At 45.4% G+C, this 24,291-nt stretch overlaps 1 protein-coding gene and 1 long non-coding RNA gene across 3 annotated transcripts in view; one reads left to right on the top strand and one right to left on the bottom strand.

The window, feature by feature from the left end:
* The first annotated feature begins 5,790 nt into the window (after positions 1 to 5,790).
* LOC102453238 (uncharacterized) lies at positions 5,791 to 23,695 on the top strand. Its single transcript, XR_012902612.2, has 3 exons — positions 5,791 to 5,927; positions 18,072 to 18,140; positions 23,091 to 23,695. It is a non-coding gene; the product is annotated as an uncharacterized LOC102453238 (long non-coding RNA).
* The window catches only part of HACE1 (HECT domain and ankyrin repeat containing E3 ubiquitin protein ligase 1), a 92,438-nt gene continuing 84,795 nt past the window's right edge, over positions 16,649 to 24,291 (bottom strand). For both annotated transcript variants that reach the window (XM_075923937.2, XM_075923936.2), the window contains exons 23-24: positions 17,413 to 17,526; positions 16,649 to 16,900 (exon numbers count right to left, since the gene is read on the bottom strand). In XM_075923937.2, the coding sequence (XP_075780052.1) occupies positions 16,798 to 16,900; positions 17,413 to 17,526 (217 nt within the window). In that variant the 3' untranslated portion in view covers positions 16,649 to 16,797. The remainder of the gene's footprint in view (positions 16,901 to 17,412; positions 17,527 to 24,291) is intronic.

Here is a 24,291-nt window from a genome sequence, read left to right on the forward strand (position 1 = left end):
GATGACATATCTGCAGCTTAAGTGTCCCTATCATTTCAGATATTTTCAGAGCCCTAAGATCTGGTTTCTCACAGGCATCTCTCTGCCAAGGCAAACAACTCCCTGCACTCTGCTTCCTGCCTTTAATTTCCTATTTCTTCCCTACTCGTGCCATCCAGCTGGAGTATTGCTGGCAGAGTTTGCAAGGAAAAGATCATTGCAGTGCCTATTAGCAGCTCAGATCATTAACCCAGTCCAGTGTGGAGTTTATACACCCTGTCATCTATTCCCATTCTGCACTGCAATAGCACACAAATATTAAGATTGAGGCCAAATCTTAACAAAACCTGCACCTATTTACTTACCTAAAAGTATGTTGTCTGCTGGAAGAGTTAGGCTTGAAATATTTGTATAATAGACTCACATAATATATAGTATATTTCTAGCATTAAAAGCACAGACAGAATACATTAAGCACTTGTGTATTTGCTGGAATCTTTGCACACCCACTCTTATCCCTAATATTACTCTTTAAATGTGTGGTTTTCATTCTACTTCACTGAATTTGTAGACCAAAGTGTTTTTATATACTGGACAGTATTAGGGTTCAGTTTCTTCTCACCAAAGTGTTTAAATTTGACTTGACAGTAGCAATTGCTTTTTAATCTAAGCAAACTGATCTGTCAAAGGTAATCAGTAAAGTGAAGTTATCCCCTGAGAATCCTAATAATCCAACAGCTGAACTCCTGGCATAGAATGTCACAAGCACTTAATGCAGTAAGTGTGTACAGCTGCACACTGTTCCTGCACACAAATTGCAGGTTCAGTTGTGTACCACTTTGTAGTTTCTGAACTCCTGATGAAAGAAGATCCCTATTTTTGGCTTCTATTTCTAATTATATTAGCATGAGATGATTCCTTACATTCTCAGGCACAAATAAGAACACACATTCAATGCTATGAAAATATTTATGATATAACTAAGCATCTAACCCTGTCCAGAAGGGGGAGCCAGCAGGGGCCAGCTCCAGCCTCCAGTCACCTCCCATTTCCTGCAGCTTGTCGGGGGGATAGTAAGATGCTGAGGGCTGGCCCTGGCTGCCAGCAGCCCCCACCACCCATATCTTACAGGATCTCTGTGTGGCCGGAAGGGGAAGGCAGACTCTGGAGGCTGCTCATGACCTGCAAGCTGTCTACAGACAGTACAGGCTCTGGGGGCTAGTCCCAGCCTCCAGTGTGTCGTCCCCCCCCCCCCATTGCCTGCAGACTCTCTGCATGGAGAGGGGCAGATTCTGGGGGCTGCACCAGCCTTCAAAGGCTCCGGTTCTAGCAGTCCGTCCAGGGGAAGAGGTTCTGAGGGCTAGCCACAGACTCCAATTCCTCCCTCCCTCCTGGGGCCTGTTGGGGGAGAGGGGACAAGCCATAGCCTCCAGCACCCTCCCCCACATTCCCTACAACCTGGCTAGATGAGACCTCCAGCATCCTACCCATGGCCTTCAGGCTGTGCGCAGGCAGGATAGGCAGTCCAGGCTTCCTATGGCCCCATATAATCAGTAAAGTGAAGTTATCCCTTGAGAATCCTAATAATCCAACATCTGAACTCTGGGGGCCAGTCCAGGCTTCATATGGCCCCATGTCCTGCAGTCTATCCAGGAGGAGGGCAGAAGAGGGACAACTGAAGCCAAGGGCCTGGAGGAGGAGCAAGTGTTTGGGGGCGGGGGCAGGGGAAGCTATTTCTGGTGTGCTGGCAGGCAAGATGGCAGAGTCCCAATCCCACTGGGCCACTCCCTTGGTGGTATGACTTGTGGTCTCACTGCCCTCAGTGGCCACTCTCATATTGCATCCCTCGAACCAGCTCCTCCCTTTGCATGTTATGGAAAACTGTCCTTTCCCCAAAGCTTCCTGTTCTTCTGGGAGAACCAAACCTGACCTTGCTTGACGTTAGGACAAAAGGAAGCTGCATACCAAATTGGGTGGCCCTACCTCTAACTGTTTAGGAGTTTCTGAACAAATGGACTCGTAGTCATAGACAGACAGACACACTCGAGGTAGGCTTACCTGATCTATATAATCTAATCTATTTTGGATCATAAATAGATGTGTTGAACTGAAGAAAATATTTATATTCCTACAGTCTCAGAACTGTTGAGAGAACAGAATTAATTTGGTTTGAAACTTTGGCTTCTAAAATAAATGCCGTTGAAAGTGGCTAATTTTGTTTTAATTGGACAAGTAACTCTGCAGGTTGGCACACTCAGAAGTTGGGAGGAGGAACCTGTAATTCAAAAACAAATTAAAAAAACGGTTCCTCCCAACCTAGAAGAAACTATCAAATTTAAAATGCTTTGCATTCTCTTTAATGTGTTTGTTTCATTTTGTAAACATAATTAAGACAACAGAAGAAGTTTGCTTGAAAAACCACAAAACAGACTTTTCCCTTGTGAAACTGTCTCCCCCATTTCCCCATTCCCCATAGTCTGTGCCATGTCCCAAGGGCCTCAGATTAATTTAAAACACGTAAGAAATGTGCTAGAGGCCACACACCTGTATAGCTTGGCACTGAGGCAACATTCCTTCTCACTCAGTTCTTAGTAGCTTGACTACTAACTTACCCCTCAAATACACAGCTGACTTTTTCAAACATTCTTCTGACACCTGAAGAAAGTTCTTTTTTAGACTATGTCATCTTCTCAGGAACAAGAAAGGGAAAATTCAGTACCGTATATTCCGGCGTACAAGACGACCTCTGATGTTAAAAAACATCCCCCAAAAATCGGGGGTCGTCTTGTACGCCGGGTATACATCCCAGGCGCGCCTGGGATGCCCCGCCACCGGAGCCCCTCCGCGGCTTTGAAAGCCTCGGGGGAAGCCGGCGGGGGGGCAGCCCAGGCGCGCCTGGGATGCCCCGCCGCCGGCTTCCCCCGAGGCTTTCAAAACTGCTGCGGCTTTGCTCCCGGTGCCTCTGGTCTGCTGGGGACCATCTCCAGCAGACCAGGGACACCGGGAGCAAAGGAGGCGGAGGGGCGCTGGGGTATAAGATGAAACCCTATCTTTTAATTAAAAAAATAGGGGGTCGTCTTATACGCCCAGTCGGCCTATACGCCGGAAAATACGGTACCTAATCACAGGAACAAAAGATTCCAAAACCAACAGCCAGTTGCAAAAGGACACATTAGGGCTGCAGATGCTTGGCCTTGGTAAATATAAAGAGCCTGCCAACAGAAAAGTTTGCTGGAGTAAAGGTTCCTATTGGAGAACAGTTCTGCAATATGTATTCATCTGAGAGCAGCCAGTGCCACATCCGTCAGAGGGAATTACCAGAACAGGGAAGTTGTCAAGTACCAGCTTCTCATGGTCAGTTGTTTAGGAACACCCAGACTATGGGTTGGACCTATTCTCCATGAACTTGTCTAATTATTTTACGAACCCAGTTATAGTCCTGACCTTTACAACATTGCCAGGCAATGACTTCCACAGGTTGACTGAGTGTTGTATGAAGAAACACTTTCCTTTATTTTTAAACTAAAGCCTATTAGTTTCATTGAAGTGACCCCTAATTCTTGTGTTTGTGTTAAGGTAAACAGCACTTCCTTATTCACTATCTCCACATCATTCATTATTTTAGAGACCTCTACTTTGTATTTTTTTAAACCGACATTGTTAGGTAAGTTCACCCCTATGTTCTTCCCATATAAACTTCTCTAAAGCTTTCAGCTGCTATAATACAGGTAGTCCCTGAGTTACGAATGCATCGATTTACAACCGTTTGTCCTTATGACCAACCTCCCATTAAGTGCGTGTCCCCCAGTTACGAACACACTATCCAAGCTTATGAACAGCGCGGTCACATGTAAATGAATGGGTCCGACTTACGAATGAGTTATGTTCCGAGCACTTGGTTGTAACTTGATCTGTTTGTAAGTCGGGGACTGTCTGTACATGGTCATAAAATGAATGTAGCATTAAATTACCAAAATAATTGAAGCTGGGGTGATTGTATTGTGTTATTTTGACAAATATACAACATTTTCCGTATTTTAAAATATTGTATGCAGAATTTTAATTTTTTATGCAAAATCACTGTAGGAGTAAAAGTTATTGTACTTAAATTGTCCTTCTATCTCAAGTATAATAAAACTTTGCAAATAAATAGCAGATTATTATAGACATTTAGCATTTCTAGACAAATATATTAGAACCAGCTCAAAACTCTAGTTAAACATGTGGATAGGTTTTAGTTCATATTCAAAAATAAATTAGATTAATTTTTCCTGTTATGAATAAGGCATATTTAACAGTTTCACTCAACTTAAAATTCAAAAACCCAAGAGAAATCTTGATTGTTTAGAGCGCTCGGGATCTCACTCTCAGGGTGCATCTAGACAGCGGCGCTATTTTGGGATACTTCCGGTATCCCGAAATAGCTATTCTGTGTCTTTTAAACGAGCCTGTTATTTCAAAATAACTTTCAAAATAACAGGCTCACTATTCCGATGTCCCTATAAACCTCATTCCATGAGGATAAAGGGACATTTTGGAATAGCACTGTATTTCGAAATTTCAAAATACACTCAAAATAAGCTATGTAGTTTGCATAGCTTATTTTGAGCTACTGGTGCAGAGTAGATTCACCCTCAGAGTGCAGAGTCAGCTGTGTGGTTTGAAGAGGCCCGTGGGTGCAAAGGAGGCAGGAAAAGAGCAGTTGCAGCCCAAGGGATTGGCTAAATGGACAGCAATCAAAGGTTATAGTTGCATAGTCACCAGAAGTACAAAAGGTCACCTATTGCTAAGAATAGGAAAATGCGAAACAGCAAAGATGCACAAGATTGAAATTTATGCTACTGCTAGAGGTTAAGGAATCTCTGAACTCTCAAATCCTCCAACTGATCCGTGTCACCCAACAGAACAAATGTATTCCAACTTTAATACTCAGGGTCACTCTTTCAAGTATTGTTTTTGCATAATGCACGTAGTGGGAATGGGATGGGGCAATGAACAGCAATTCACATTCTAATTTCGATTACATGTGAAGGGGAGTACAGGCAGTCCCCGGGTTACGTACAAGATAGGGACTGTAGGTTTGTTCTTAAGTTGAATTTGTATGTAAGTCGGAACTGGTACATATTGTAGGGGAAACTCTAGCCAAACATATTTTTTTAGTTTTGGATAGCATAGGGAAAGGTTAACTCCCCTCTAATGTTTGTTTTGCTGTCTGTTCCCCTGTTTAGAAGATTTCACATCTATTTCTGTCCCTGTGACAAACTCAGGACTAAAGGAGTAACTCATCAAATACCAAACAGCTCTGCACCATGCTTTGAGCTAATAGCTTTATTTCCACACACCACCCAGGGTTCTAGGAGGAGGGTCCTTTTTTTGCTAACACAATGAGGCCAGCACTTACTTTGTTTTGGTGGAGTCTTTGTTTGCCCAGGGAGCCCAGCATGTATAGGGGGAGGAGGGGCGGAGAGGCTGCTTTTGTCTGCTGTTCGGCAGCCTGTTGCTCAGGGGAGGGGGCAGCCTGTTGCTGGCAGGGGGGGAGGGGGGAGGCGTGCAGGATGCGAGGCTGCGGGGGGGGGGGGCAGCGGGGGTGGGGAGGCACTTTTCCTCTGCCCTGCAGCTCTGCGGGATCCCTGTCCCTGTGGCCAGCTGCTGCAGGCAGAGGCCAGTTGGAGCCGGCCGAAGAGGAGGAGGAGGAGGTGGATTCTAGGACCCAGGTGAGCGAGCCCCGGGGACGCTGCTGCGCTCCAGGAGCCCGGGGCATGTATAGAGGGGAGGAGGGGCAGAGAGGCTGCTTTTGTCTGTTCGGCAGCCTGTTGCTCAGGGGAGGGGGCAGCCTGTTGCTGGCAGGGGGGGGCAGCGGGCGTGGGGAGGCACTTTTCCTCTGCCCGGCAGCTCTGCGGGACCCCAGTCGGAGCCGGCCTGAGGAGGAGGAGGATCCTAGGACCCAGGTGAGCGAGCCCCGGGAATGCTGCTGCGCATGTGCGGGAGTTGCCTCACCCCGTTCGTATCTAGGGATCCGACGTAAGTCAGATCCACGTAAGTCGGGGACTGCCTGTATACCTATTTCATTCCATACTGAAAACACCACAGTTTAGAATAAATGAGCAGTTATTTTTGCCCATAAAGGTAGCAGAAGTAGAATGACAGGGTTATTACAAGCAAGGATTGAGCTTCAAGAGTTATACCAACCTATTAGATTTTGAAAATTGCCCAGTGTAAATACAGCCACACACAATTTTTTTAAACATGAATTGCCAGATTTCTGTTGGCATTAATCTTTTTAATACTATAATCTTGGAATCCTCAGAAGTTAGCCTACTGAAAATTTGGCTCAAAAGTTATTCCCTCCTTCTTCTACTTTTAGCCTATTTACTGTATATTCCATGTGAATTACAACCATCATAATCATTAGGTTACTTCTCACAGTTATGGTTTTAATGGTTTTTGCAACATTAGATGCATAACATTTTCAAGCATCAAAAACCAGGCTTTGCTATCTAACATTTTTTATAAAGATAGTAAAATTTAATGAGTGCTCATGATCTATGATGAGACAGGACATCTGTTCTTTTCTTTCTGAGCTAAAATACCCACCGTGTCTTGTTCTGGCACAGTGGGAGAGAACAAATAGGATCCAATTAATCATTCTAAACTATAAGCTATATTAAGTTATAGTTTCTCAATAGGTTTGTCACACTCCATTAACAGGGTGCAGGTGTTCTAAAATAGCCTTGGTAATATGTTTTCATCACATGAAAAGCTCCCACTAGTAATCCTGTTTATATATATTAAATACAAAAAATTATTAATGCACATTTAAGGCAGAGCTTCAAAACCTGCAGAAGCAAGGACAGGAGTAGTAGGTATCAAGGTAACAAAAGCTCTACTTCCTAACATACGTGTATTTTGATTATGGATGTAAAATCCCCGTTAATTAGTTAACTGGTTAAACATTAAGTTTAATCAGTTAACTAATTAAACAGGTACGGATGGAGGATGCCACTCCAGCCAGCTGGGCTGGAGCAACACTCCCCCCCACACACACTCTCCCGCCCCACCACTACTGGCAGGGGCTACCCCAGCCTGGCTGCTTCTGGCCCTGTGCAGGAGCCCAGAAGGGTTGGAGCAGTCCTCTGGCCATGCCTGGGTGGGGCTCTCCCAGGGTTCTGGTTAACCAGTTACCTGTTAACATCCCTAATTTTGATAGGTAATGAAAAACATTTCTCAGGGGAAAAAAACTTGGTGCCAACATACTAACAGGTAAATAGGCTACAAGTATGTGTGCAACAGTAGGCCCCTGTTGTCACCCCCTCCACACATTGCAATGATACCTGGTAAGGTATCATTTGAAAGCTCAATTTGCTGGAATCATCCTGATAAAATATGTATAGCAACTTACGATTTTACGTACAAAGCTTTCCCTGTATGATGGTGACATTCTCAACCCCACAACTTTGACTAAACAGAGGTTGATAAACCGGTCTGTCCTAAACAAAGGAAAATGTCTTCCGCTTAATTTGCATTTAAGCAGTAAACAGTCATTAAGCAGGAAAGGAAAACAACAAGCAAGCAAGAAAAAAGCAACAGGGAACATCCTTCCACATAGATATTTTGTTTCCCGGTTCCCTAGCTGGAAAAGCTTTTCAAGAGAGAAACAAACTATAAAAAGGGACAAACATTCCAAAACACCCCATTCTCCCTGCCCATTGTTGCTTCAGGAACACTGAATGCAATGGAAACAGCTATTAGATTTTAGGGGAGGAGTCCAAACCTATAATGTTTGATAAGCTGGCTGTGAAAGCATGAGAAATTTTGCTTTAATCTGATAGTCAGTTAAATTATATATTATTGAAAGTCTTCTTTTTTCTTAGTGATAGAAATGTAGCCGTGTTAGTCTGGTGTAGCTGAAACAAAATACAGGACTATGTAGCACTTTAAAGACTAACAAGATGGTTTATTAGATGATGAGCTTTCGTGGGCCAGACCCACTTCCTAAGATCAAATAGTGGAAAAAGATAGTCACAACCATATATACCAAAGGATACAATTAAAAAAATGAACACACATGAAAAGGACAAATCACATTTCACAACAGAAGGGGGATGTGGGGGGGGGGGGGGGGGGAGAGGAGAGGAAGGTAAATGTCTGTGAGTTAATGATATTAGAGGTGGGGAAAGGTAGATGTCTGTGAGCTAATGGTATTAGCTGGAAATGCCCTAGGACCCAACAGTCCGACATGATCTTTAACCACCCCTGGTAAAATAGGGTAAGACGGTCCCCAAAGGGCGGACAGATAGGCGCTACTGATACTCTGCTCTCTGGCGTACCTTCAAAATGAGGGCTTAGCTTGGTGACCGGGGGACGGCCCTGAGCTTCTCTCGGAGTCTGACCGAGGCCCCCTACGCCTGCCCCTGAAAAGGTGAGGGCGGCTATTGTTGCGGCCTCTCCTGCGACCCCTGTCGTTGTTCTGCCCCCTTCTAGGGTAGGGTCTAGCCTGGAAAGAGCGCCTCTGAGGCGCCGGGGTATGTATCCCTAGCGACTTCAGGGTTGCCCTTGAGTCTTTCAGGCTATGCAGCTTGGAATCAGTCTGCTCTGAAAATAAGGCCGGCCCCTCAAAGGGCAGGTCCTGGATAGTGGTCTGCACCTCGGGTGGGATGCCAGACACCTGCAGCCAGGCACTACGCCTCATCACCACCCCTGTGGCCATGGTGCGGGCTGCCGAATCGGCTGCGTCCAAGGCCGCCTGGAGAGAGGTACGTGCCACTGCCTGTCCCTCTTCCGTCAAGGCCCCGAACTCCTGGCGGGATTCGGGAGGAAGCTGGCTGGCAAATTTTTGCATAGACGCCCATGTATTAAAAGCATAACACCCCAGCATCAGTTGCTGGTTAGCTATACGTAGCTGGAGGCCCCCTGTGGCATAGGCCTTCCGGCCAAGCAGGTCCAATCTCCTAGGCTCCTTTGCCTTCGGAGTGGGGCCTGGAGGCCCTTGGCGCTCCTTCTGCCCAGCGGCCTGAACCACTATGGATCCCGGAGCCGGGTGGGTAAACGGATACTCATGCCCCTCCTGGGGTACAGAGTATCTTCTCTCGACCCCCTTCTGGGTCGGCACAATAGAGGCCGGCGTCTGCCACAGGGTTTTAGACAGCTTGTCCACCGTTTTATTCAGTGGGAGCGCCACCCGACCAGGGCCCACTGCCGCTATGATGTCCACCATCGGATCTAAGTCCTCGTGAACCTCCTCGTGCTGGACTGCAAGGTTGACCGCCAGCCTCCGGAGCAGCTCCTGGTGCGCCCTGGAGTCCATAGACAGGGGCTGAGGTGCGGGGTCGGCCAGGGCCTCGTCTGGCGAGGACGACGAGAAGTCCCTTGAGGGGATTTCCGCCTCGGTCAACTGTGCCCCCGGTTCCTCCTGACCAATAACCGGGGGTCTCGGCCCCGACGCCATAGGCGAGCCACTTCCAGGCGGGGGGCTGTCAAGGGGGTGGCAGATGGGGTGCTACTTCTTCGAGATGACTCCGCTGCCGGCCCCATAGGGGGAGGCCCCTGGGCCTGATGGTATGCCCAGGGCATCCAGAAAGCCCACCGGGGTTGCCCCTGTGGCTGCTGCTGGACCATCGGATCCCGGTGAGATGATCTGACCGACAAGCGGGACCTATGGCGGGGCCGCGACCTATATGAGGGCCCGGTCGAAGCCACTGACTCAGCCTCCAACTCCAAAGAGTACTCTGATGCTGACCAGGGAGGGGCCGATGAAGCCTGCACCCTACGTTGGTCTGCCATGGCCAATGGCTTGCCCCTGTGCACCACACGCGGTGCCGGTGGTGGCATGAGTGGAGGCCTTTGCTGCGGCGGTACCGCGCCCGGGTGCATCTGATAGACCGGTGCGTACCCCTTCGGTGCCGTCACGTGCATTGGTGCCGCGCTCTGCTGCTGTGCTCCCAAGGAGTAAGCAGAGATCGGTGCCGGGAGTGGCAACAGTGTCGGTGCCGTGCGGGGCGCCTGTTGCGGCACCGCAGGTGGCGCGTAATACGGTGCGGGGCCCTGCTGTTACCCACCACCTCTGTGATTCTTGGGGAACCAGAACATGGTCGCCTGTCAGCCTTGTGCTCTTGGGGAGTCAGGGAGTGACATTCATGGAAAACCATCCCCCCCCCCCCCCCCCTCAGGCCTCTGCTAGAATCAAAGACAAAGCAAAGAAAAGGCCGGGGAAGACACACCTAAACTGCTTCAGACAAGGGTGATACAATTAAGGAAACACCCCAGCCTCATTTACATTAAAGATGGAACAGAGGGACATCTCATTAGCATACAGAATGGAGAGCAGCTCTTCCAAGGCAGGAACCGCAGTGAACTATGGGACACCGAAAGCAGAGAAGCACTGCCTGATGGGAAATCCCTGCTCCAGATGCTAATGAACCTAGTCCTGCTCACACCCAAATTAGTCATTATCAGACCAATTCTAGTAACGATCCTATTGACATCTAAAATACTGAAACTGCCAAGTTGCATTGTGAGCTCGTTCAAGGAACATCACCCATAACCAGGGGTGATCAGTCTCTATTGTCTCTCCTCTTTCTCTTTGAACTATCTCTATAAAACTCCTATCCTTGCCCCAAGAAAACTGTTCTGATACCTGGACTTAAACTGCATCAGTTCCATTGAGACTTCTTCATCTCCTGTCTGATCGTACTGGGGGCTCTGTCCTGCTTTTCTCCTGCCCTCTGGACCCCCGGCTACCATCATCATCTGGGAACCCCGATCAGTGCAAGCTCCGTGGAGTGGTGAGGTCTCTCTCTCTCTCTCTTTCTCTCTCTCTCTCTCTCAACTATCTCTCTAAGCATAGCCTCCTGACCCTGCCCTGTGTAAACTGTTATATGGTTACCTAACATTTGTAAGCAGCTTCAATTTAGATTTAATATTGTAATTGTTAGATTTAATATTGTAACTGTTTGATATCTATTCACTACTCAGAAATAAATCACTTTCATTGTTAAGCTGGTTGCTTCTCTCTCTTTCTTTCTCTTTTGCTCACTCTTCCTTAAGGGGTGTGGTTTTGGCTTCCCCATTCGCTCTGCAACAACGCTTCTTGTACCCAAGCAAAAGATCCCTGTAGTGCCCAAAATCCTGTGGGGTTTGCTCATCGTGTGGTTTACCAGTGAATGACTGTGGTGTGAAAGTGGGGATAGGGGGTGCTGAACCTGGGGGCTTATGAGGATGGCAGCTTAAAGTGCTGTTTAATCCAGCCCACGGAGTCCAAAGGCACATGAGGGTTCAGTGTGGCATTGCTGTGAAACCCAGCCAGCTGAGTCCAGGGACATATGAGGGGGTCAGCTTGTGAGTGCTGAGTACCCAGTCCTCTCAGACGTGCTCTGACTAGTGTGTGTGAGTGTCTGTGTGTGTTGCTAAGGTGGGAAGAACCCCATCCTGAGGAACCTAGTTCCTGCAGGAGAGCTCCAGTGGGAGGGGGAATTGGCAGCAGGGAGAATTCAGCTCCATATGAGAGCCCAAGTAAGCACCAACAGCACACTGACAGAACTGTTAACCTTCCCCCAGTCCCATAAGGGTAACCCTGATAAATGAGCATACCCCAGAGTATTGGGCAAATCTGGTAACACTGCACCACCCAGGGAGCCGTCTGCGGCACCGGACCCTGCACCGGTGCAGTCGGCGTAGCGAGCCCACATGCTCCCGGAGTCGCTGCCGGTGCCGTCGGGAGCAGGACCAGGGTCGGTGCCGGTGTTCGTCCCGGCTCCGGTGCCGGTGTTCTCCCCGGCACCGGGGGAAACTGCTGCTGCTGGGCCGAGGCCTGCCCGTCGCCCAGAGGGTCCCACGGCCCAGCCCTGTCCTGCTGGGGGGCACTTGAGGCCTGTGCCGGCGCGGTCTGCTCCTGCGGTACCGGGCCCTCCCCTTCATCCACCGCCATGTGGATGAGGTCCCGGGCCGCCTCAAAAGTCTCTGGGGTGGAAGGCTGACGGACCTCTCCTAGCCCCACTGTCTGCCCAGGGCTCTTGCCTTTGTCCGGGCTGTGCCTCTTCCTAGAGGACTTAGAAGAAAGGTGCCCCTCCTTAGGGCGCACCTTCTGGGCACTCCTCTCTGCCGAGCGACCCCTCAAGCTCTTGGAGGCCCTCGGCACCGGTGACGGCGACCTGCGTCTTGGTGCCCTGCTGTCTGACGGTGCCGCCATCGGTGCGCTGCGGGCGGAGTGAGGCCGCTCCTCGCCCTGAGGCTGCAGTGCCGACTCCATTAGCAGGAGTTTCAGTCGGAAGTCCCTCTCCTTCTTAGTCCTGGGCTTAAAGCTCTTGCAGATAGAGCAGCTTTCAGCTCGATGAGCCTCGCCCAGACACTTAAGGCAGTCAGAATGAGGATCTCCGCAGGGCATAGGCTTGGAGCAGGAGGCACAGGGTTTGAAGCCCTGGGGTCCTGGCATGCCCTCCCCTTGCGGGAGGGTTCCACTGCTCCCTTATCTAAATAACTATTTACAATACTTAACTACTTAACTAGATAAGAAACTTCAACTGCGAACTATAATACAACGGATAAGAGATAAGCTGCTAAGAGATAGGCAATAGCCTGAAGCACGCTCCAGCTACTGTCACGGGCGGGCGGTAAGAAGGAACTGAGGGGTGGGAAGGCCAGCAGGGGTATATATGCACCGGTATACCGGCGCCACTCCAGGGGGCTCCCTGCTGGCCCTATGGATACTGCTAAGGGAAAAAAGCTCCGGAATCCGTGCACGCGGCGCTCGTACACCTAATCAGAATGGACATGAGCAAGCACTCGAAGAAGCAGCTCATCATCTAATAAACCATCTTGTTAGTCTTTAAAGTGCTACATAGTCCTGTATTTTGTTTCTTTTTTCTTGTAATCATGTGTCTTTCACCTCATTACTTGTACTCACTTTTAAATTTTAGTTCATAAACTTGTTTTACTAATTCAGTGTGCTTAAATGGAAGTGTCTGAATAACTATTTGACAATCTACTAGACTATTGCTCCCTAAATATTTAATTGTCCAGGAGAGGGATTGGCAATATAGGACATAAATTTGGGCAGGGGAACCTGAGACTGGGAGTGCATTGGGGTCACCCTGCACTACAACTTAGGCCTCACCTGATTCATGGCCACATGAAAAACACATCAGGGACTGTAAAATCTGGTTCCTGCCCCCACTAATTTGGTAATCTGTGTGCTTTTACTGTACACTGTATAGATTTTCACAGGGGAAAAAAAAAAATCAGTGTTTGTGAAATTGGGGGTCCTGACCCAAAATAGAGTTGCAGGTAGCTCACAGTACTGCCACTCTTATTTCCACTCTGCTTTCAGAGCTGAGCAGCTGAACAGTAGGGATTGCCAGCCAGGAGCCCAGCTGTGAAAGCAGCAGCTTGCCAGCAGCAGCACAGAAAAAGAGTGGCAATAGCATAACATACCATATCATTCTGACCTTTTGCATCTGCTGCAAGAGGCCACTCTGTCTTCCAAACTGGGCTCCCAGCTAGCAACTACTTCCTAGCTCTGAATGCAATGTCACTGCAAGCAGCAGTGCAGAAGTAAGGGTAGCAGCACCACGACCCAATATTCCCCTTTAATTTTTTTCAATCCAAGAGGAATGAATTCTCATGTGTACCAACATGGAGGTGATGTGTGACAACAAAATTCATGTGATGGAAGTGGAACCAAAGGATTCTGAGCATGCAAAGGTACTCAGGACTGGAGTGATAGGGCTCTGGCAGAGTGTGCAGCCTCTAGAGTAGGGTTAGGGTTAAGGGGCAAGGGCTCTGGCTGGGAGTGAAGGTGGAAGACTCCAGGTTTGTGGAAGGGCTCTGGGGTTGGTGTGTAGGAGGGGGTACAGGCTGTGGGCTGGGAGTGTGGGCTTTGGGGTGGGGCCCTGGATGAGGGCTTTGGGGTGCAGGAGGGTGCTCGGGGGGGAGGACTCAAGTTGGGGTAGGGCCGCAGGTATACCTAGGTGGCTAAGTGGTGTGCTGGCAAGGAAGGGCCCTTGCCCTTGGCAGCTCAGTGCTGAGGCATCCTGCTGCTGCCATTCCCAGCATCTTGAGGAGAGTTTTCTCTCCTGAGCCCCTGGATGGGGCTTAATGGGAAATTTCATGGCTGCACAGCTTAGTGGAAACTGAACCGCACCAGACTCCTTTTTGGGTCAGGATCACTACAATTACAAAACTGAAGTTTCAGATTTAAATAGCTGAAATATAGCATTTCAAAAATGCTATAACCCTGAAATTGACCAAAATGGACAGTGAATTTAGTAAGTACCTAAGTATAACCAAGGCTGATGAGAGCCAGAGTGTAACCCAAATGTATATGGAAGGCTGCAGTTATACACAGATATTCAGGGTGTGGCTCGCATGGTGGAAGTCTGTTTGGGATCAGTTGAGATAAAATGCCTTGCTGAAGTAGCTCCTAAGGCACGCAGGTTGCAGGGCACTTGTCATTATACCAGATATAATTAACCTGCTGTGACAGCCTGGATTAAGTGGAAGTATTGACTGCTGCCAGGAGACATGAAGTGTGAATAGTGAAATATTCTCTCACCATTTATCTGTTTCAGAAATGGTGTGATTGGGGACAGACTGTAGAGCACAACAGAAACTATAGTTTCCATATGCAGTTTATCATACATGAATGCCACCCTCCTAATATTTTCAGAGTATGTTTCTGAGAACAGCATTTATTCAACTAGCATTTACACTGTATATTTACCATGTATTTGTATGTAAACATCTGTGGCCTTTTATAATGGAAGGAGTCAGGGATGCCATCTGTGGAATTAGAATATAATAATCCAGCTCCAGTCTTTTTAAAGTGAGATATTTAAAAGAGAGTATCTTTCAACATAGGAGAAATATGGTAAAATATTCAAGTCCTTCTCTTTCTGTAGAATAAAACTGCAAAGTTTGCTTAGACACCTATAATTATATACAAATCTATGTACAAATCAGTTATTTTAAAATAGACTATGTTTACTATTTGTTATAATGCCAGTTGGCAGAATGCCTTTAAAACATTTGCCCTATGGTTTTTTTTTTTTTTTTGGTACAGGATGGTTAGTCCAATGAACCATAGTAGTTGATTTGATAAGAAATTGACCTTTTCAAATAGTCAATTACTTGTGTGAGTTTTGTCCCCCTTTTTCCCCACTTCAATTACTGTCCTTTTAACTTACTACTTGCTGTCCAAGATCATTAAGAATATGTAGGGATTTAAAAGACTCATTTGAAGATTTTTCAGATCTCCCTCCTTATACATGGTAATAATGCTGCATCAATGGACTATTGCAAATCCATTAATAGAGAAGTAAAAAGAAAATATAAATACAAGTTTGAAAATTGTGCATTCAGTCTTAAGACATCTGATGTTTAGTGTTTTAGATATTTCTTTTTAGGAGGCAGGATTTTATGCTCTTTACAAAAAACAGCTGTATACTACAATGAAACAGAAGATGTGAATGTTTGAGAGAAATTGCTTAATCATTACAAAACAAAAGCACTTGCAAGTTAAAACCCGACATAAGCAAAAAAAATCCCAGTAACTAAAAAAGCAAAAAGTATAATTTCCAATAGAGTAATGCTTACTTTACAGAAGGAAAAGTAGGCAGTAACACTATCAAAAAGCCTTGTGGTGTAAGACTTCATGTACAATCAGCAAAAAAACTTTTGCTATGATGAATGAACTGAGCCTATGTGTAGGTGGTTTGCCCTCTATACATGCATCTTTAGAAAAAATGTCAAGAATTTCTCCAAAAATTGCAAGGTTTTTTTTTTCCAATGTAATGTAAAATATTATTCAGGAGTGGTGTGTTTTTGTTTTTTGGCTAATTCACTATGAGATGTGGCATAGGATTCCTAATTATTGCAGTCTCCTTAACTAGCCTCTCAACACACTCAAGCTTTTTCTCTTACGCAATTTGAAAGTCTACTTAAAGTAACAGCCTTTGTCAACAAAACAAATGGTACATACTCGTGCAAATGATAACAACAATATGATTGTTTCAGATCATTAATATATTAATTTAGTCCAGAGAAAATAAACACTGGCCAGTCCCAGGTTCTGTTAAAGTATTAAAATTTAATTATGCCTTTTCCACATAGGACTATAACAAGGCATGAGAAAAGATATTTTTAAAATAAACAAATATACATTTAAAACAATATATAAGTTCTAAACTGCAAATTGACAATGAAGTCACAAATACTTAAATATTTAGTACAATATAGAGTAAATTTTCATATAGAATATAAATATCTTAATTCCATCAGATGTCACAGCGACACTGGTCTAAACTTTACATTATATACATTAAAATACTAAAAAGTTAAAAACCTTTTAATAGTTCCAATTCAACAAGTGGGAAAATACATTAGATTAAACTTTCTATACAGTGTTCTCTGCAAAAAATAAATGGCACTTTTACATGCAACAAGACACACAAGTGTGTTTTAATAGCATATCATGTCAGTGGGAGGGAAACTAAAAGTAATACTCATTCACCCACACAGTTGAGGATCAGAAATAAAATTGGAGAAAAATATTTTGACACACAGTCTTCATGTTACATTAATCCTAATGAAAGTAGACTGCTTTCAATTCTAATTTTATATTAGTAAACAAAGAGAATATACTATGAAATTTAAGTCATGTAACAGTATCACAGACATCCTTTATCTCTTTTTTTTTTTTTTTTTTTTTTAAAGTCAGCCCTGTCTGTAGGTCTCAGAATCTAGCCTGCTTTTGTGTTGACAGTTTTCAAAATTACTTCTGCCACTCTGAATTGCACATCACTAGTCAGATGAGTTTTCCAGACTTCATTATGCCATTGTGTAACCATAGCTTCCACAGTGTAATGCCACAAGAAGCCTGTTCTTAAGAATTTCTTTGCTTGGATATTCAGGTAACTTGAGCATGTTGATACTAAAAGAAAAACATCAACGTTAAATATGAAAGTAGAATTAAAAAAATTTGATTGTGTTGTACTAAGTAATTAACATGGAACTGTCCTGTCAAATATATATTTAAAATCCGAGAACCCTGAAGTTGTCATTTATAAAAACAAAAAACCACACTGCTGCATTGCAGTATCCTCAGTATTCAAATGCTCTGCAGGAAAATAAGGTTCTTGTCATTTAAAGTAAAAAGCAATACAGTAATTTAACTTGAAGTGTTCCTTAGTGAAATTGTACGGCCTTCCACTTACTACATGGGAGTAGTTAAGTTTTTTCCCTCAACAATGAGGAAGGAAAAATAACTCTCTCTAGCATAACAATCAACTTTATGTTGGATATGCTCCGAACTAACCAAAGGTTTTCCTTTTTCATTAGATTGTATAAGAGGGTTATACCTGAAGTGTTTAAAAAAAAAAAAAAACACAATGAAAGGATTTTGCTCAGTTTCTTAATGCATTTAAATGGAGCTATTTAACATACCATGTACTTGATGTTGGTAGCAAATTTGGAGTGTATGGCACAGCTGCAATTGTGAAATTCTGCAATCCACTGCCACCCATTATATGGGCAAAGCCACCATGAGGGACCCTGGAACTGAAAGTATCCACCAATTATTAAAACAAAAGGGTAATCAGGACTGATTCGATGGAATAATAAAGGATACATTTCCTAGTCAAGAATGTTCTCATGAGAAGGGTGCCTGAAGAGGGATAGGGAAGGAGGGTCAGTGGGAAAGGTACATGAATCAAATGTTAAGGAGTCCTGTGGCACCTTATAGACTAACAGAGGTATTGGAGCATAAGCTTTCGTGTGCAAAGACCCACTTCGTCAGATGCATGTAGTGGAAATTTCCAGGAGCAGGTATAAATATGCAGGCCAGAATAAGGCTAGAGATAATCAGATTAATTCAGTCAGGGAGAGTGAGGCCCACTTCTAGCAGCTGATGTGGAGGTGCTAGAAGTGGTCCTAACCCTCCCTGACTGAATTAACCTGGTTATCTCTAGCTTTATTCTGGCCTGCATATTTATACCTGCCTCTGGAAATTTCCACTGCATGCATCTGACGAAGTGGGTCTTTGCACACGACTACCCCTCTGAATCTATGACTCAAATGTTATAACTCTGCAAAATAATCCCCAGGACCCATCTATCAGAGGTGATACAAATGCTGTGAAACGGGGCCAAGCGACTTCTGAAGGGGCATGACAGGTATGTATATAGCAGTGGACATTGCAAGATAACACTAACTGTTTGGACCCTCAACCGCCCCTTAGAAAGTGCTTAGAACAGGTGGCTTGAGAGGTAGCAGACTGGAGTGCAGGCTGCTTCCCCTTTTAAGCCTTGTCCTCTCACTCTATGGCTCATAACAGTGCTGGGAAAGTGGGTATTGTGTGGGTGAGAGGTAAATCTTTTCTGCCCTATAGTGTAGATACCTAGGGATTGTAATGTGGTCCACTGGAAGTCTTCTGTAACAACCTGGCCAACCCAAAAATATGTTTAGTTGGTTTGATTTAGATTTTTTTAATTTTGTTGCTGTGGTCAACTTTGGTAGGATCTAGAATCACCTCATTAATTGATAGGCAGACCATGAGCAAGGGAGAGCACATGCACAGGCTCAACTGACACTGCTACCAAAAATCTCTGATTAGAGGCACACATACATCTACAGTGGAGAGCCCATAGGATCACTACTCAAAGAAGAATTAGCTATTGCAACATTGTGGAACACTCAAGAAAAAATTAACCAAAGAAACACTGTGAACTTGACTATAAATCCAATCGCACCTCGAATAACCTGACTCACATAGTGTGACTCTTTTAAATAGTAACTATACCATTGCAAAAGCTTCAGAGGGGTAGCTGAGTTAGTTTGTAGAGGATAAACTTAAACAGCAAATAGCCTGGTAGCACTTTAAAGATTAACAAAACATGTAGATGGTATCATGAGCTTTCGTAGGCACAGCCCACTTCTTCAGATGACCACATGATTCCACCTACATGTTTTGTTAGTCTTTAAAGTGCTACCAGACTATTTGTTGTTTAAGTTTATACCATTACAGGCCATCTTTAAAAGTTTGATACAAAAAGCCTGTTCAATGGTTTGTAGGCAGAAGTGTTTTATGTATAGTATGGTGTTCTCTCAGGAGATCTGATCCTCTCCGTGTTATTGAAAAAACCACACGCAACAACTAGATAGAGACATAATTCTAAAGGATCCCTCACACAAATTCTCAGTAATGAAAAGTCACAACTGTATAGTAGACAGCCCTGAGCAATACAGTAAGCTTCCGATAATCCGGCACATTTAGGACCCAAGGGGTACCGGATTACAAATATGCCAGAATATTGGAAGGGGGGGGCTATGAGGGCTCTGGGGTGGGGTGGGGGAGATGCCACCCCAGACCCCTCATAGCCCCCCCCTTCCGATAGTCCAGCTCTGCCCCAGGCATCCCTGATTCAGTCGCTGCTGGTCAGTTTCAGCAGAGGCTGAATCGGGGACGCCTGCAGCAGAGCAGCTGGAGTGCTGCCTGGTTGGTCCGGTAGCGCCGACCCTTGGCGCAGTGAGACCAACCCGGCAGCATCCCAGCTGCTCTTGGGGACGCCTGGGGCAGAGCAGCTGGGGAGCTGCCAGGTTGGTCCCCGCAGTGCTGAGGTGCGGCGCTGCGGGGGCCAACCCCGTAGCCCCCCAGCTGCTCTGCCCCAGGCATCCCCAAGTCAGCCGCTTCTGATACTGACCAGCGGCTGACTCCAGGAAGCCTGAGGCAGAGCTACTCTGCCCCGGGCTTCCTGGAGTCAGCCGCTGGTCAGTATCAGAAGCGGCTGACTTGGGGATGCCTGGGGCAGAGCAGCTGGGGGGCTACGGGGTTGGCCCCCGCAGCGCCGCACCTCAGCACTGCGGGGACTAACCCGGCAGCAACCCAGCTGCTCTGTCCCAGGTGTACCCAAGTCAGCTGCTGCTGAAACTGATCAGGGGCTGATTCCAGGAAGCCGGGGCAGAGGTGCTCTGCCTCAGGCTTCCTGGAGTCAGCCGCTTGTCAGTTTCAACAGCGGCTGAATCGGGGACAGCTGGGTTGCTGCCGGGTTGGTCCCGCAGCCCCGAGGGGCAGCTCTAAGGGACCTACCCAGCAGCACTCCAGCTGCTCTGCTTCCAGCTTCCCCGATTCAGCCGCTGGTCAGTTTTAGCAGCGGCCGAATCGGGCAGCTGGGGGCAGAGCAGCTCCAATGGTCTGGCTGCCCGGAGCACTTCCGGGTTCCTGATGGTGCCGGACCATCAGATGCCGAACCATCGGAGTTTTACTGTAGTTCTCAGTCCATGAACTGCTCCCATTAATTTTAATGGAATCCAAACTTAATGTTGGTATTCCTGTTACAATTAAACTTTAACTATTTACCTCCTAATGGTTAAGAAGAAATAATCAGCTACCAAACATATCCACAAACAATGAATGACCCTGGATCATACAGAGAAATTGTTGAGCTAAAATTCCTTTAAAACTTCTTCTCACCAAAAAATCACAAGGCTGAACACACAAATGGAAAGAAAAGGGAAGATGCATATCATCCTCAGCACTAAAAGATTAACTGACTCCTGATGCAAAACTGTTCTCTCCCATGACTTCCTCCTCAGATTACCTCTCACCTACAGCACTGCATTTCTGTTAGCATCACTCTAGACACAATAGAAAACTTAATATAAAAGCCACCAGTAAGTAACTCTGCTGTGATTCCATTGCTCCTTTTCATATTTAATTCAATTAATACTTCAGATTTGGGATTCACTTTAAAGCGGTCTCAGAAATTTCTAATTTGCATAACAAAAGCTTTAAAAAAAAAACAAAGGGCTTTCCCACAGAGTTTAGACCAAAACTACCCAAAATCAAAGGGTTACATATACAAAGGCTCACCTAATCACCTTTGGTTTAGTAAATGTCACCTGGAAATCTTTGCATAAACCATGATACTTAAGTGTACAGAATACATGAAGAATGGAGTATTATACTGGCAAAGTCTTTTATCTAAATTTATACTTTTTTTTACATCAAAAGCTGGTGTTCCATTACTTGTACGTGAAGGCAAAACTGCATGAGAAAAAAGATATTTAAAATATGCTTAAAGACTTTAATGAAAAAAAAATTAGGATAGTTACTAGAGCCACTGAATATATTTTATGGGCTCTGATTGAAAAAAAGAATATCTGATTTTTCACTTACATAGCACTAAACTTGTAATCAGACTGGAACGAAAGGCATGAAAAGATAATGCAAATTCATAAAGCAAAGTGCCAACCAGCTAATGCAGACTCTTAAAACAAGTTTCACATTCAGGAAATGCAAGATACTCAGATGAAAAAATGTAAGCTGTTTGCAAAGAGTTTGTTGATAGGTATACTTTACAAATACAAAATCAGAGCTCAGTACACTTGTTTTTATCATGCATATTATGGCTAGAATTTTGGCCAATGGACAACTCAAACTAACTTCCATTTATTCATCCCCAGAGACCCATACTTTCAGATATATCATCAGATTTGTGTGTGTGTCAGCAATGTGCAAATGTAAAAGTTTTTTAAAGCGTCCTCTAATGGAATACTGTCATCAGTTACTGCCTAGCCAAAACCTCTCACCATAAGCAGATACATCATAGCAGAAAAGTAATAGTAAACTAATTCATTTCTACCAAATTCCAGTCCTAAGCTTTAAAAGATACTGACAGCATGGTAAATGTTAAAAAAAAAAAAACAAGCTACAATGTCACAACAGCATATGACCTGTAAACAAAACAAACGGTGTTCCTACAAGCCTGGTATTAGTCCATGTCAGGGAATATGGGATGCAGAAACTCCATACAGGTAGTCCTCGGGTTACGTACAAGATAGGGACTGTAGGTTTGTTCTTAAGTTGAATTTGTAAGTAAGTCGGAATTGGTACATATTGTAGGGGAAACTCTAGCCAAACATTTCTCCAGAGCTCAGTTTTATTCTCTCACCTCACTTCCCTCAGTCCTTTATTCTCAAGCTGAGGTGTCTGCTGAGAAAAGCCGCTCCGCATCTCCCTGGTCTGCTGCGGGGGGGGGGGGGGGGGGGGGGGGGGGCGCTAGCTTCGCGTCTCCCTGGTCTGCTGGGGGGAAGCAGCTAGTGTGGGGTTGCCTCACCCCGTTTGTAAGTAGGGATCCGATGTAAGTCGGATCCATGTAACCTGGGGACTGCCTATAGTTTATTAACAAGGCTTTAGAACACAATGGATTCCACTTACAGCACGTGCCCCAAATGAGTGCTTTTCAAAATACCATTATGGATTTAGGAATAGCAAAACTGGACTAATGTACAAAAAAATCCCACGCCCCCACCCGAACAGATCTCTTTAATTAAAAAGGCCAGAAAATAGTGCAAGTGTGAATTGCAAGAATCAGTTCTGCGGGAAATGGAAGAACAGGTGAAGACTCTTATCCCCCTAAGCCAAGGGTTTTCAAAGATGGGTTGTGGGCCTGCCCAAATAAGCTGCCAGTGGGCTTCAAGACGCTTAGCATCCATTGACACGCAGCGTCACATCTCCCATTGGCTATGGATCACCATTTCCCGCCAAGGGGAGCTGCAGGAAACTGCGTGGGTCAGCTCCAAGAACTAGCTACTTTGAGCAGCGTGCAGGGGATCGGCAGGCAAGGAACTTACCCAGCGTAAGCACCTCCCAGGAGAAGCCTGCACCTGGCATCCCACATCTCCACCTCCCTGCCTCAGGTTACAAGCAAACCCTCTGCACCCCTGTGACCTTATCAGATTAAAATTTTAGGTTTCTGATTAAAACAGGGCACAAAATAAATTAACCAGCTCATAGGATGACAACCTAGAGTTGACCTTTAAAGACTTATTGGGAAGATACTAGATGGTAAGTGGACTGTTACATTAGGTAAGAATAGAACTCTGAAATGCAAACTTGCATTGTTATAGCAGTAGAATGGTGGGTGTTTGCTCAGGTCTTGTAATGTATACAAATAATCCTTGTCTGTTCTGATTCCTTCAGATCTTGAATCAAAGGTAATGTTAATATTTGTGATAAAACTTGTTCGAAGGAGTGTTATTGTTTATGTGTGTCTCTCAAATTTACCACAAACTATATATGAACTGTTTAATGGATAAATTTCTTTGTGTTAATTGCTTGTTAGGAAGAGAGAAGATTATGCCTACTATGGTCTCCCAGGCCAAGTACCCTTTGGACAGGATGCTTTTTATCTCATATCTGCTTGGATACTCATGGGGAAAGCTGCAAGCCATAAGAAAGGAGCCTAAGAAAGCTGGTGCCTCTTTAATGGACACTGACTTAGGGTCTTGGGTCTGCCTGAGGTTTCATATGGGGTAGGGGTGGGAAACCTAAGGCCTGGTGGCTGGATGTGGACTCCAGCTTGCCTGGATCTGGCCCTGAAGCTCAGGGCTCCCCTTCCAGTATTGGGGAGCCAGCACTGGTGCTACAACCCTCCTCCTATCACACACAAAATCTGCTAACCTGGGTCTCTTTTGGCTCTTACGCAAGTGAAACACGGGAAATGTCTCCTTCTCAGTCACTGAGGATGTTTTTGTGCTTTTTCTTTTTCTGTGCGTCAGTGGTCCCTGACCCAAAAAGGTTCCCCGATATAGGGGAAACCAAAACCATAAGAATTGTGACCCGAGTAATAGGCTGAAATCACCCTGGACATGGATTTTGGAATACAACCATGGACTAAACCTAAAAACTTTTGTGACTACAAGATCACCATCTGTTATGTAACCGAGCCTCGAGAACTAAAATCATGTCTGTATGCATATTGATCTTTTAACCAATACTTATTTTGATTTCTTTAGTAAACCATAGTTTAATTATTAAGAATTGTCTATAAGTGTGTATTTGGGATAAGGTCTGAAATATTAATTGACCTAGGTAGAATTTTATTTGGCTGGGGTGTCTGGATAGTTGCCTAAAGCTGACTTCTTTAAAGGGAACTGGGTGGTTTGGACTTCTGATTGACCTGTAAGGTAATACACAATCTGTTTTGTGCTGGGTTGGTGAATATAAATATTGCAACCACCACCAGCTTTGTGGATTGGCTGTCCCATTTCCTGCCATGAACCCTAACTGAGTGATCTTGGCTGACTACCCTAGACCTTACAGATCACAAACCCCTCCTTTACCCCTGCCACAGATTACAGCTCAAATCCTCTGACCTGTCCTCCCACCCCTGAAATCAAAATCCACTCCAGAACATTCTCCAAAGCCTGCATCCCCTCCTTCGCTCAAATTCCCTCCCATACCCCAACACCCCCTCCTATACTGTAGTCCCCTATCCTGAACTCCTTTATGCACCACGTCCATCCCAGGCCTTGCACCCCATC

Source organism: Pelodiscus sinensis, chromosome 3 (genome assembly GCF_052426305.1).
Source record: "Pelodiscus sinensis isolate ZL-2025 chromosome 3, ASM5242630v1, whole genome shotgun sequence".
Classification (NCBI taxonomy): Eukaryota; Metazoa; Chordata; order Testudines; family Trionychidae; genus Pelodiscus; species Pelodiscus sinensis.